The sequence below is a fragment of the Elephantulus edwardii genome, unplaced genomic scaffold (genome assembly GCF_000299155.1).
Source record: "Elephantulus edwardii isolate Elephantulus edwardi_28Jun2011 unplaced genomic scaffold, EleEdw1.0 scaffold00223, whole genome shotgun sequence".
In the NCBI taxonomy this organism is placed as follows: Eukaryota; Metazoa; Chordata; class Mammalia; order Macroscelidea; family Macroscelididae; genus Elephantulus; species Elephantulus edwardii.
Window position 1 is genome coordinate 2437037 of NW_006399973.1, and position 14870 is coordinate 2451906.

The 14870-nt window shown below is 44.7% G+C and overlaps 1 protein-coding gene across 2 annotated transcripts in view; it reads left to right on the plus strand.

The window, feature by feature from the left end:
* The first annotated feature begins 210 nt into the window (after window positions 1–210).
* The window catches only part of ASAP2 (ArfGAP with SH3 domain, ankyrin repeat and PH domain 2), a 304618-nt gene continuing 289958 nt past the window's right edge, over window positions 211–14870 (plus strand). The window contains exon 1 of one of the 2 annotated variants that reach the window (XM_006898199.1): window positions 211–339. In XM_006898199.1, coding sequence (XP_006898261.1) covers window positions 214–339 — 126 coding nt within the window. In that variant the 5' untranslated portion in view covers window positions 211–213. The remainder of the gene's footprint in view (window positions 340–14870) is intronic. The other variant, XM_006898198.1, reaches the window with a different exon arrangement.

Consider the following 14870-nt stretch of genomic DNA (forward strand, 5'->3'; position numbering starts at 1 on the left):
TGCATCTGGGCACCGCGGGCGGCGGATCTGCTCCCACCCGGCGGCGCTCGGCTCCTGCGGCGAGCGGCCCCGGCGTCCCTGGCTGCCTTCCCTTTGTCCCCCGGGCCGGGAAGGAGCTGCGGGCGCGGCGGAGTCTGTGCGGTCGGTGCCCGCCGCTGCGGCTGAGGCGGCGGCTCTCGCGCTCCCGGCCGCCCTCTCCCTTGCGCCGAGGCGATGCCGGACCAGATCTCCGTGTCGGAATTCGTGGCCGAGACCCATGAAGACTACAAGTCGCCCACCGCTTCCAGCTTCACCACCCGCACTGCCCAGTGTCGGAACACGGTGGCGGCCATCGAGGAGGTGAGCGCGGCGGCGGGCCTCCGGAGCTCAGTGGGGCGCGGTGGAGCCCGGGGGCGCAGCACGCTGGCCCGCAGGTAGCGCCGCCCCGCGCCCCACCGGGACTTGCGCTTCCTCCCCATCGGGGCACAGACCCTGCTGCCTCCCCCTACGGCGTGGTGGTGGGGGGGTCGGCCCCTCCCCCATTTCTCCCGATTACGACCTTATTCCTGGGAAAAGTTTCTTGTTTTTAAAATCCCGAAGCGGCAGGGTTAATCCTGCTTGAAACAGAAGCTCTTTGTTCCCAGTGTAAGGTTGTTCGGAGGAGATGGTGGATGGTTACCTTTTGGCTTTTTTTTTTTTTTTTTAAAGAAAAATGCCTTCTGCTTCATTTCCCACACTGGATTTCGCTGGCTCGGTGGTCTTCCAGCCCTTCACCCCCCTCCCCCCCGCCGCCCTCCCTCTTATGCGGCCAACTTTGACAAGAAAGTCCGTGTCTGCGTGTGAGCAGGAGACCCCCCTGCGCTCCGCCGCTTTGCCTGGGTCCGGAAGCTTGGGTTTGCCCATGCCTTTTCCCGGGCACGGGAGCGAAACACGGATTTCATCAACTTGGTTTAAAATGCCTCCGCCCTGCAGTTTGCCTTGGTTCACCCTCTGGAGGTGCTGGCCTGGTGAGGCGGAGGGAATTGTGTGCTCCGAGCCCCTCGGTGCAGTCTCTCCCACTCTCTGATTTCCTTGACTTTGGGGGTCCCCTGAACCTCCGCAGCCGGGTCGTCTAGTAGAAGTACTGGCTGCTCAAAAAAAGAAGTGCATTGGAAGACCTGAGCTGAATTCCACCCTGTGCACAAAATCAAGTAATTCAGCCAAGGTGTTAGGGAACTAGTGCTTTTTAAGAACCAAAAGGCCTTTCATTCTCTCTCATCAGTTACATGTGTCTGACCTGCTGGAACCCCTGAATGCTTCTTTTACCAGTCCTACTGAGAAGGGCCTAATTTTGCTAAATAAAGTCCATTAAAGATGCAAATGATGCAAAGTCACTATGCCTTGTTGCTAACTAGCTCATAAACATTCACAGTCCTAGGGTTAGAGAACATTTGGGAGTGAACAAGCTTATGGTGGGAAAATAAAGCAGTATGCAGTGATGAAAGCTGCTGAGTTTGATTCCACAGCTCCCCATTTACTGCTGGTTTGTTTAGATTACCTCATCTCCCTGGGTTGTTTTTTGTTTATTTCTTGACAGTTGTTTGAAGATTAAAGACAATATATGGGTAGTGCCTAGCATGCCACTTGGCTCCCAGGAGGTGACAAATGCAGTATTAAGTAGGTAATTATATTTCTCTTGGTCACTGTCAAGTTAGTGTTGAGGACTGTAGATATTTTAGAAGAGAAATACTGAGCTAGACTGAATGAAGCTCTCCTTAGAGCGCTTCAGGGTAAGCAGTAGCATTAGTTTGTCTACTCGGACAAAGCATTCACAATTTAGAATTACTTGGGAGAGAAAAAGGCAGAATGATTTTTTTTTTAAGCCTTCAGGAGCTCCTCCACCATCAAAAATGATTTCTTTTTATGGGAGTTTTTTTCCCCCAGTGTAGAGACATGAACAGTCAATGATAGGTTAACTCAAAAGTAACAGGTTCAGCATTCTGCCTGTTGTAAGCACAGCTGGAGTAGCCTCCTCCCATTCCTCCCTCTTTCTGGTAGATGTGAGCTGCTTGTAAATTTTCCGTAGCCAGTTCTCTGATCCCCATATCACTTAATTCTTCTTTAATTAGCAAGAGTAAAATTAGTGCCTTCAGATGAATAGTGAGGATGAGAATGTGATCCCCTCCCCCCAGAAATGTGGGCTGAAAAACAAGAAGAAAATAATCCTGTTGTTGTTATGTGCCGTTGAGTTGGAACTGACCCATAGCTGACCCTCTGCCAAGTTTTGGGAGGCATGGAGTTAATGGCATGGAGAAGATGGCCCATCCTTCTCCCTCTGCTGATGAGTTCGAACTACATGTCTTGAGGATTGCAACACAGCTTCTTACCACTAGGCTCTTACCAGAGCTCTCCTGATGTTCCAGAGAGGTAGTTAAATATATCTTGAAGTAAGCTCTATACATTATGCCTTTGAAAACCGTTTTGATTGTATTTAAAGTTCTGTTTCTTTCTCCCCTTGTAGCTTTCAGCTAAATATTACTAACACTGGCAGATGTTGGAAAACCAGGGAATTAGGAATTGCTATTAAAATTGGCGTACCCTTTCTCTGATTGATTTTAGTTTACAGTGTATAATTCCAAAGCTCTTTTTGTGTGATGTGCAAGAGATTAATCGAAAGCTCAGTTACTGAGTAGATTAAAAAGATACTGGATTTGGTCGTTTTATTAAACTGTAAGCTTGCTTGACATTGCCATCAAAGCACAAGAATTGGTTAATATCTCAAAAATAGAGAAAAAGAAAATGATTACAGGTTTATCTCAGTTTATGCAATCCAGTATACATGTTATATAGTACATGGTGATAGAACTTGGATTTATAATATGCCTAAAGTTGAAAGTTGTGTCCTTTCTGAGAATTATTGTAAATCCCTTTATGTAATGCCTTTTCCCATAGTTTAATGTTCAATCTTATCACCAAAATTTGTTTCGTATATGGTCTTATGATAAATACATAGTGCCTATATATATTGGAGTACTGGTGGCCTAGTGGCAAAAAGCTGTGCTGCAATCTCAAAGGCACAAGGTTCAAATCCACCAGCTGCTCTGTGGGAGAGGGATGGACAGTCTCCTCCTAAGCCTTTAACTGCCTCTGAAAACCCACTGCTAGGTAGGGTCAGCTATGGGTCAGTTCCCACTCTATAGTACACAGCAACAACAACAACAAGTGCCTATATATTTTGGCTTTTAACATTTACTTTATGCTAGAGAGTGGGCAGTATGACAGCTACTTTATTTGACAGAAAGAAATTTCAAATTTTCAAAGTCTTGATCTTATGTTAAACGACTGAGTTATGGAATTAGTACACTAATTTTTAACAAAAAAATAAACTCGAGTTGATTCCAGCTTATGGCAACTCCTTGTATGTAAGGAGCTGTTTCATAATTTTCAAGGCTGTGACCTTTCAGGAGAAGATTGCCAGGCTTGTCTTCCAAGGTGCCTTGGGGTGGATTTGAACTGGCAACCTTGAGCTTATCATTGCTTTTGAGTCAGACCTGACTCATAGCTGACTCTTCCGAGTCAGAGCGGATTCCTAACTAACCCTCCATAACAGTAATTTGCCTGAGAAGAGATTGCCTATCTTTCTCCCTCAGAGCTGTTGGTAGATTCAAACCATCAGAGAGGCATAGCTTTTGGGTTAGCCACATAGTTCCCTAAACATTTGCCCACACAAGATTAATTTTTGTGAGTCTATTATTTCTAATGTAGATTCAAAGTAGATTGCTACAGCTTTTTGGCCATGGAGTGGCTGATGGTTTGAATATCCATCCTTTTGGTGAACATTAATTCTTAACCTAATTCTTAACCTGTTGCACCACAAGAATCACTTTGCAGAGTTATAACTGGAATACTAAAAGTGACTGTTGAATTTCTACTCTATATCATGGACTTGACCTATGTCGTACTTATTCTTTGTCCTTCCTTTACATTTCTGTGTGCCACTGATTTGGAACCAACTCATAGCTGACCCTCTAGCAGGGTTTCAGAGGCAGTAAATCGCATAAGAGGAGATTGCGTATCTTTCTCCCATGGAGCAGCTGGTGCGTTTGAACCGTGTGTCTTTGAGATTGCAGTGTAGCTTTTGCCACTAGATCACCCGTGGTCTTATGTTATAGATAAGGAAATTGAGACTCAGAGAAGTCATTTGTTAAGTGGAACCACTGGGATTAAAACTTGGTTCCATCATGTTTTCAGAAACTATACAGATTACTGTTACTTTTAATTAATAATGCTGGTTTATGTAAATTACTCCTTTGTCAAATAGACCTGGGTTGAAGTTTGGTGTCCTCAGCTTGCCAGTTGTATGAATTTAGGGGAGATACCTATGTGTTTTTTATATTTCTTAATTTTAAAGCCAGCATAAGAATGCATATCTACCTTAGATGGTTATGGTGAGGGCTTAATGAGATAATGTATATGAAACACAGCATAATGCTAAATGTGTAAGGTACTAGGCTATTAGAACATTACAGTCTTAAATCTTCCAGCTGCTCCTCAGGAGAGAAATGGGCAGCTTCTTCCCATAAAGATTTGTAGCCTCAAAAACTGAATTGAGGTTCACTCTGACTTAACTTTTAACTGTACAGTTAATTGGATCACTATAACTGTTCAGTAGGTTATATTATAGTCAACCTGTTGTTTTTGTTGTTGTTAGGTACCTTCAAGCTGTCTGTGATTCATACAGCCTTATGCACCGTAGCTCTGAATCCTTCCCTGTCTTGAGCCAGTCTCACTGTCTCCAACACACCTACCCCCATAAGTCCAGTTACTGTGCCAATCCATCTCATCCAGGGTCTTCCTTTCTTGTGCTCTTTCAACACCCTTCCAAGCGTGATCTCCCCCAAATGACTGGTCCCTCCTGGTAACATGCCCAAAAAGAGACAGAGCTTCAAAATCCTTGCCTCCAAAGAGCAACCTGGTTTCACTCTCTAGGGCAGACTTATTTCTTTTCTTGTTGATATGTGGTATGTTTGAGACTCTTCTCTCGCACCACAGTTCTTCTGTCATCCTTAGTCATAGTCCAGCTCTCTGATGCATAGCAAATAATTGTGAAGATCGTGGCCTGGATCAGGCATACCGTAGTCTCTAGACTGACATCATTGCTTTTTTGGACTCTGGAGAGGTCTCTGACAGCATATTTTCCTAATGCAGTTCATCTTTATATTTCCTAAGAGCTGGTTCCAAGAGTGTTGATTGTGGAACTAAGTAAGCTGAAATTATTAACCACCTCAGTCTCTTCTCCCATCTGTCATAGTGCTACCAATTGGAGCAGTGGTGAGGATCTTTGTTTTTTTTGATATTGAGCTTCAGTCCATATTGAAGACAGGAGTCCTTGACCTTCTGCAGCAAATACTTTAGGTCCTTCTCTGTCTCAGCAAGAAAGGTAGTGTCATCTGCATAACACAGGTTGTTGATGAGTCTTCCTCCAGTCCTGATGCCACATTCCTCCTCATAAAGTCCATCCTCCCAAATGATCTGTTATGCATATCGATTGAAAAAGTATGGAGATAGGACGCATCCCTGGTGTACACCTTTCCTGATTTTGGACCATTAAGTGTTTCCTTGCTCTCTTCTGATGACTGCATCCTGGTCCAAGTATGAAGGTTTCACATTGTTGTTGTTGTTTGGTGCCGTCGAGTCGTAGACAACTCATAGCGACCCTATGAACGAAACAGCCTGAGCGCTGTTTGTACATAGAGTTTCCAGAGGCAGGCCATTTCGGAAGTGGATGCCGCTCCTGCTTCCAGGCTTGTTTTAGTCAGGAAGCTCCAGCCAACATTGTCCACCATGGGCACCCATTACCACGATTGGCACATCACTGTCACAGTCTTCAGCATCACAAGAGTTCCCTCTGTACAGCAACGCACAGACCAGTGCTATACCACCTAGAAGAATGTTTGACAGGAAAGCAATTTGAACCTGACCAAGGGCCGCAGATGAAAATCAACCACCTTTGGCTTGGTAGCATAATTTCCTTTCCACTAGGCCAACATAGCTCTCTCTCTTTCGTTGTCGTTGTTATTGTTGTTTGGTGCCGTTGAGTTGTAGACGACTCATAGCGACCCTGTGAACGAACAGCCTGAGCACTGTTCATACGTAGAGTTTCCAGAGGCAAGCCATTTCGGAAGTGGATGCGGCTCCTGCTTCCAGGCTTGTTTCACGGTTTCACATTAGATGTTCTAAACTGAACATCTGGCAGTTCTCTGTGGATATACTGTTCCAGTATTTTTGGATAATCTTCAGCAGGATTTTGCTTGCATGTGATGTTTGTGATATTGTTTGATCATTTCCACATTGTAATATCACCTTTTCTTGGAATGAGAATAAATATCTCTTCCAGTCACTTAGCCAGGTACCTACAGAACTCAGTAAACATCTGTAGACTGGAGAAGCACTAGGTGGAGTGAGGATGATATTTAATTGAGAGTGGAGTGGTGGAAGGGTGAAAAAATATTAAGGGAATGGAGGAATTGTTAAAGGAATTGGTGTATCAAAAACTATTCCAACTCCAAACCTGCTGTTGTGAGCTCAAATTTATAGCAACTTTATGAGACAGAGAAGAACTGTACCCAACCTCTTACCTAACCTATTCCTTTTAGAACTGTCCCGAGCCCCTATCCTCACAGCCTTTCCAAAGTTACCATCTTTAAGGAGACTCTGTCTTTCTCCTTTGGAGCTGCTAGCAGCTTTTGTTCAGCACCTGAGTGAGTAACATATGCACCAATAGGGCTTAATAAAAAACAAAACAAAAAAAACCTACTAGGGAGCTCTGGTGGCCCAGTGGGTAAAGAATTGCACTGCAAACACAAAGGCAGGAGGTTCAAATCTATCCGCTACTTTAGCAGAAGAAATATGAGCAGTTCTTCTTCTGTGCAGTATATTGCCTCTAAAAACCTGCTGGAAGGTCAGCTATGAGTCAGTTCTGACTCCCCAGCAATGACTTTGACCTGAAATAGTTGCCGGCAGCTCAAGTGACCTTCCTAGTCACGAGGGAGTTGTACTGCTATATCCAACGTGGGTGGTTCAAATCTGCCAGCTCCTCTTCAGGAGAAAAATGGGCAATATCCTCCTTGGTATATCCCATCTCTGAACACCTGCTGTAGGTCAGCTTTGAGTCCAGCCTGACTCCATAGCAAGGAATTTGAGTGAGGGATTGTCATTTTAAGCTGCCTCCCACTGCCCACCATGAGAATCCTTTGTATAGTGTGTTCACAATGTTGTGATCCATTGGCTTTTAAGTGGCTGATTGTTGAAAGTAAATCACCAAGACTTTCTTCCTAGTCTGTCTTTTTTTTAAAAAATTTTTTTTATTTTATGTGTACGGTCAAATTGGATCTGACTGGTTCAGGAGGAGACGGCCCCTCCTCCTCCAGCAAAGCATCTGATGGATTCAAACTGCATATCTCTGGGATTGCAGTGCAGCTTCTTGCCACTAGGCCACCAGAGCTCCCTGGCTAGTAGTCTCTCTTTTTTTAGCATAGAGTCTCTGCTGAAATCTACTCAGCTGTATAGCAACATGCAGCCTCCATGGAGCCTGAGGTGCATTGCCAGGGGGTTGACCTTCAGTCTCCTGCCTGGGAGGTAAGAATCCCACTCCTCTACCTGCCCTCTAGATGTCTAGCAAGCCATGCTTCTCTTTTTTTAACCCATTTGTTGTCTTGGCAGGGATAGGTAGGTGAGGGCACGGATGTGTTGAATTTTCATCTAGCAGACATCATTCTGCTGGGTGAAGTAATGATTTTGCATAATTTTAGCTAATTTACCAAGATCTGGTGCTGCCACTGGAGTTAGCCTCATGTTTTTGGAAATAATGAAAAATGAAGGAGCATAAATCTGAAAAGAGAGCTCTACCCTCTCTTTTCTTCTTTAGTTTTATTTCTGTCTTGATTTCTTTCGGCCCTGTGGACATGTTGAAATAGTCTCAGAAGAGCAAATAATTGATATATTTATGTTTTTTCAGTGAGTTCCTCCTTCTGTCTTGCTTATTTGGCATTGTGAGATGTGTAGTTTTAAAAATAAATTTGATGTTGACTTAGAAGTATTAAAATTTAATCTGCTTCCTTCCGGGGCCCTAATTGTTGTCCTTGGTTTCCCGGGAAATGGCATTGCTGTCACACAGGGGGTTGCTAACTGCGGAGGTCGAGAATGAACATCTGGGATTCTCAAGCTCCCAAGGGCCCACATGTTCTTGGGACCAGATCCACCTCCCCAGTTATAGTGGGAACCAGGCCTACGTGCTTTCCAGACAAGATGTGACTCTGAATTTTAGCCCTTCTTGACTTCTTTGAAAAACAACTCCTCCAAGTTCCGGACTAGCACATTTTTAATCTGTTGTCAGATAGCATTTCTTCCTCAGTACATTAGGGTTACATCTCAGGGCCACTCACTTGAAACCAACTCATAACTGACCCTCAAGTGGGTTTTCAGAGGCTGTAAATGAGAGGGGAGTAGATTGTCCTTCTTTCTCCCTAGGAGCACCTGAATCATGTGCCTTTGGGATGGCAACACTGCTGTTTACCACAGTTGTTGTTTTATTGTTAGGTGCTGTTGAGTCGCAGGTGACTCATAGCGACCCTATGAAGAAGAGTCCTCGACTCTTGGGTGCCTTTCATCCTTCTCCAGGTTCATAGGGTGTCCAGAGACAAGCTATTATGGAAGTGGATGCCACTCCTCCTTCCAAGTTTACCACTAGGATCTCCTTTTTTATGCTGTTCTGAAATTTGGATTAATGTATATGGAAATTTGAGTCATTCAGGGGAGGACTAATCTTCTTATGTGATTGTATTCCTTCCTGCTGAATTCTGTTTCTTTCTTGTGATTAACAGTAGAAGTACTAATGCTACCCCTGGTGAGTTCTAGGCCCTGCCATCCATTCAGGATTTGATGCGTCCTTCTCTGTGGTAGGCTCTATGCTAGACGATGGGAATAGAATACACCTACTACTCACTTCCTCCAAGTCAGACCTTTTTGTCCATGGATTATGCTCTTCTCCAACCCCACAAGTCAAAGACATTAATTATTTTTCTGTCATCCTTAATTATTGTCCAGTTCTCAAATGCATAACAATAATTGAAAATACCATGGCTTGGATCAGGTACACCTTAGTCTTTAAACTGACATATTTGCTCTTTAGCACTTTGGCAAAATCCTTGGCAGCTTATTTTCCCAGTATAACATCAGGGTGTTCCTTATAGGCAAGGATGGTGAAAGTTCATTTCATGTACTTTGGGCATGTTGCCAGGTGGGGCCAGTTGTTGAAAAAAAGACAACATTCTAGGAAAGGTGGAGGGTCAGAGAAAGATCCTCAACAAAGTAGATTGATGGAGTGACTGTAACAGTGAGCTTGAACGTATCAGAGCTCATGAGGTTAACACATGATAGGGTAAGCAAGGATCAGATCTGCTGGTCATAGCGTGCTTAATAACAACTCCTCACTTACCAGTTATATTTCTGCCTGGCTTTTTAGAATTGTGGTAATAAAAAAAATCTTCTGATGGTTTTGAATGTTGAGGGCCCTAATAGCTTTCCTGGATAGTGGAACTCATCATGTATGTGCACAAAGAAAGGAAGGTGATACTGCTTACCTTGCCTGAGAAGGAAGAAGGGATGTGGTCTCCTTGAGCCATCAGAATACGAGGTGGTGCTGAGAGGGAGCTAGAGTAGGTCTGGTAGAGTTGGGACAACGCCTGTTTAGTCCTGGGTGTTCACAGTGGCCAGAAGCCACAGCACTGGCAGCTGCTATCCTGATGTCAGGCATTTTGGTGCTGAGGAGGAAGTAGAAGCCTGGGATCTGGCTGGAGTTTCTAAATTCTAATGGCAGCATGGCTGGTCTGGCTGGGGTCAGAAAGAGCCCAAAGATGAAATCCTCAGGTGGCCTCAGAGGATGCTCGGGACAGAGGATGTGGAAATAGAGTGGGGCGGGGCTGCTCCAAGAGGAGGGGGATGCTTAAACAAGGGACAGTTGCTGGGGTGGGGACTGGTGAACAGTGTGTATCCCAGCACCGTCCTTGACTTCTTCCATGAATTGATAGGGAACTCGCAGTTCCTGACAGTGTCACCAAGGACATTTTGTTGAGGGGATGAACCTAGGCGACCTAACCTGAAAATAATGATGAGACCAGGAGAAGGAAGACGCATCCCAGGAATGAAGAGGGGTGGTGCTCGGGCTACCTTGCCTCTGGAAGACCAGGTAGCCCTCCCCTGGAGCTGCTGGGGGTGGCCTAGCTGCCCCGAAAGGGTGAGGGGAGGCAGCAGTGGCAAGTGACGTCAGCAGAGGCTTGACAGGGTGTTCATAGTGCAAATGAAGGAATGAGGCGATGTGGTCATCCTCTGTTTTTGCTTAAAGCTGATTTTTGCATAATGACCTGATTTTTTTCAATCTGAACCATGTCTGTAAAGTATATATACTTTATATATATAATAAGTACTCACTTTCCAAAGAAATTGTGGAACCGTGGGAGAGAGAGCCTTTTGTTGATACTTCCTTCAATGCAATAAAATGAGGGGATTGTAGCTAGGAGAATGTCCAGAATCCTGTGGCTGGATATGGGTAGGAGTGGTCAGGTGTGCACTGGGCTGAGGTTAGGGAGGGCCTTGTTTGATGAGGTGTAACTAGAATCTTTAGTCACTAAGGTATCTCAGTATGGTCCTCCATATCTGCTTGTCGGCCTGCCTTGGGTAAATATTTATTGACTCCTGAGTTGGTGGACATGGGTAGGCATCTGGTGGGATTTCCATAGCCATTTAATAACAGAGGGTTGCTGCAGCCAAAAATTTGGAGTCACTGATTCTTTTCTAATATCACATTTCAGGGCATTAGTGACTTTTCTCATGGAGCACACAGATTTCTGTCTTGCCTTCTCCAGTATGACGTGGCATCTCTTTTCCTCTGCTCACAATGGTCAGTTCCTCTGCTATAGTAGCCACATAGCAAGTGCTCACTTGCCACATCTGACTCGCAGTCACTGTGGTAGACAGCATCAATGTTGAGTATTTTCATCATCACTGAGGAGTCTTTTGGAGAATCCTGTTTTAGACTCATGCTGGGCAGCATCAGCATCACGTGGTAGCTTGAGCAAAAGGAAGAAGCTGAGACTCCATCCTAGACCTACTGAATCAGAATCTACAGATTGATAATCTCTCCAGGTGCTTGATATACACACTGAAGTTTGGTGGACAACAATTCTAAATTATGAATCTGGATTGCATATTAGAGTCACTTTGCAAGTGTTTGTGGCTCAGAGATGCTTGGCCTCGCCCCCCCCAAAGTTCTAATTTGATTGGTTTGGCTGTGACCTGGAACATTGGCATTTTTTTAAAAAGCCTTCCCCAAATGGAGTTGATAATCTCTTCAGTAAACAAGAAATTACGTAATATATCAAATAGTAATAAACTCTGTGAACAAAAGTTATGCAGAGTGAAGGAATAGAAAGCTGTTTTGGAGGCATAGAAATCAAGACAGGCCTTCTGAAAACTTGACATTTTAGCAGAATCTAACGTAAAGTGGAGTAAGCTACGGAAAATCAGGGTATTGAAGAGCAGCATTTGACAAGGCTCTTGGATGAGAATGGGCTCAGAACATTTGAAGGACAAAAGGAAGACTAGGGTCCCTGGAGAGGGATGAATTAGGAAAAGAAGGAGCAGCCATGGCACAACTGGGTCACATAGGACCTTATTGAGTCTTGGGAAAGGAATTTGGATTTTGTTCTAAGTGTGATGAGAAACTGTTATCTTTTAAAGTTACACTGTGGTGGTTCTATGAGTAGGTTGACTTGCTGGGATGGTTGCAGAGTGGCTGGGACCAGGGTGATAGCAGTGGAGGTGGTGAGATCTGCTAGCGATCCATTCATTGTGCAAGGAGAGCTGCTGGGTCCTGCTGACAGGTTCCTGTCACTTTGTACTCGTGGGGTGGAGGGAAACAGAGTACATACAGCCTGTGTTCCAGGAGAGGCAGCAGCACCTGGTGCACTGCCCCTTCAGGGGTCCTGTGGTGCAGCTAGCCCTGATACTGTTTTTTGTTTTGGGGTTGGTTGTTTTGTTGTTGTTGTTAACAAATGATCCTTTATTGAAATATTTTCACCTGTAGTTCTTAGCTAGCTGGGCATTCCACAGTACCACTGTTTATGTCTTCTATGATGTCGTGAGGGTGGTGGCCGTCAACATTGAAGCCCACAGATCGGGCAGTTCCCAGAATCTCTTTACTAGTTCCAGAGAGCTCTCTTGCTAAAGACCGGTGTCACATCTGCCAGGAAATGCCAACAGTCTCATCAAAAGTGATATTTCCACTGTGCTTAATATTTCTCTGCTTCTTTCTGTCTCTGGGTGGTTCCTTTAGGGCTTTGGTGTTCAGGGCAGAGGCAGAAGGCACCACTTCAGTTTGGGCCTGTCTGTTCTGAATGGTCAGATTAACTGTAATCCTTAGTCCCTTCCAGTCACTGGTGGCCTTGGCATTTGTCATCACCAAACTTTTTTGGAGACAGACCCAGAAGACTGATCTTGGGGGCCAAAGCAAAAGTGGCATCAACTTCCCCACTGGTACACCTCAGGTTGTTTTTGTTGTTGTTTTGTGCCGTGGAGTCGTTTGTGACTCATAGTGACCCTATGTACAACAGCCCTAAACCCTGCTCTATCCTGTGCCAATCGCACTGCCCCTGACACACCCATCCCGATTACCCCAGTCACTGAATCAATCCACCTCATAGAGGGTCTTCCCCTCCTGCGCTGTCCCTCTACCCTACCCAGCATGATGTCCCTCTCTAAAGACCTGTCTCTCCTTACAACATGTCCAAAGTATGTCAGGCGAAGCCCCAGAATGCTTGCCTCCAAGGAGCAGCCTGCTTTAACCCTCTCTAGGGTGAATCTGTTTGTTTTCTTGGCAGTCCGTGGTGCATTCAATACTATTCTCCAGCACCACAGCTCATAGGCCTCAATTCTCCTTCTATCCTCCCTAGTCATTGTCCAACTCTCTGATGTATAACAAGTGATTGCAAAAACTATGGCCTGTATCAGGCGGACCTTAGTCTCCAGAGAGACAATGTTGCCCTTGAATACTTTAGAGAGGTCCCTATCAGCAGACTTTCCCATCGCAATACGTTTTTTTATTTCCTGGCTACTGGTGCCAAGAGTGTTGACCGTGGAGCCGAGCAAACTGAAGCTGTGAACACTCTCAATCTCTTTGCCATCCATCCTGATGTTACCGATTGGTCTGGTGGTGAGAATTTTTGTCTTCTGGACATTGAGCCTCAGTCCATACTGAAGGCTGCAGTCCGTGACCCTCTGCAGTAGGTGCATGAGGTCCTTCTCAGCTTCAGTGAGCAAAGTTGTGTCATCTGCATAACGCAGATTGTTGATAGATCTTCCACCAATCCTAACTCCACATTTCTCCTCATAGAGCCCAGCCTCTCGGATAATCTGCTCTGCATACAGGTTGAAAAGGTATGGAGATAGGACACATCCCTGGCGTACACCCTTCCCAATTTTGAACCATGCAGTGTTGCCCTGCTCTGTTCTGATGACTGCCTCTTGGTCCAAGTATAGGTTTCGCATTAGCACAATTAAATGTTCTGGGATTCCCATTCTTCTCAGAGTCAGCCACAGTTTGTTATGATCCACGCAGTCAAATGCCTTTGCATAAACAATGAAACACAGATAGACATTCTTCTGGTATTCTCTGCTTTCAGCTAAGATCCGTCTAACATCAGCTACAATATCCCTAGTACCACAACCCCTTCTAAACCCAGCCTGGACTTCTGGCAGTTCTCTGCTGATGTACTGTTCCAGTCGTTTTTGGATAATCTTCAGTAGAATCTTGCTTGCATGTGAAATCAATGATATTGTTCTGTAGTTTCCACACTCAGTTGGGTCGCCCTTCTTTGGGATGGGAACAAATATAGATCTCTTCCAGTCAGTTGGCCAAGTGGTTGTTCTCCAGATTTCTTGGTACAACTTGGTGAGCACATCCAGGGCAGCATCTGTTATCTGAAATATGTCAATTGGTATACCATCTATTTCGGGGGCCTTATTTTTTGCTATTTCCTTCAAAGCAGCTTGAACTTCTGCCTCCATCACCATAGGCTCTGGCTCAAATTCTCAAATTGCTGACTAGAGAGAGAGTAAAACAGGGCTGTGTAGACTATGGTCAGAGGTGGTGTTTGGTGTTCTCTACAGTTTCTTGACAGATGACAGCAGGGTTGCCCCTTTTCATCTCACTAAACAGCCTTCTTCCCTTAATTGAGAAAAGTGATGAATTGACCTAATCAGCATTCCACGATACTAATTCTTTGCCCAGACCTTGTCTGTATCATCATATAGTCCCGCAGTGAGGGCTTTTCCAAGTGCTTTAGTGCTGTTACATTTTATCATGTCAGCTGTGTCATGGAATAAATGACATCATCTGGAGCTGGAATATATTTTTATGGGTTGTATTTTTGTGATGATCATCTTTATTATAAAATCTGACTATGTTGAGTCCGTTCATTTGTAAGTGTATATTGGGCACCGTTTTGGTTTATTCATGCTCCAATAAACAGAATACTGTAACTGAGTGATTGTAGTGAACAGATATTTTTTTTTCTTACGTTTAGGATGCTCAAGTCCAGATTGCAAGCAAGGCTTTCTCTGTAGCTTTAGGGGGGAAGGTCCTTAGCACTCTTTAAATTTTATTCCTTGAGGATCCTTTGTGTGACATGGCGTCTGCCTTCCCCCAGCTGTGCTAATTCCTCTGTCCCCAGTCTCCTCTTTTTATATCTCAGAATGTTTGGTAATGTGATTAGGTATTTCTGTCATGACAGGAGTCTAGAGCGATGGCTACATGGTGGAGTGGACCTGGGGGAGGGTTTGTAAAATAATGAAAGAAT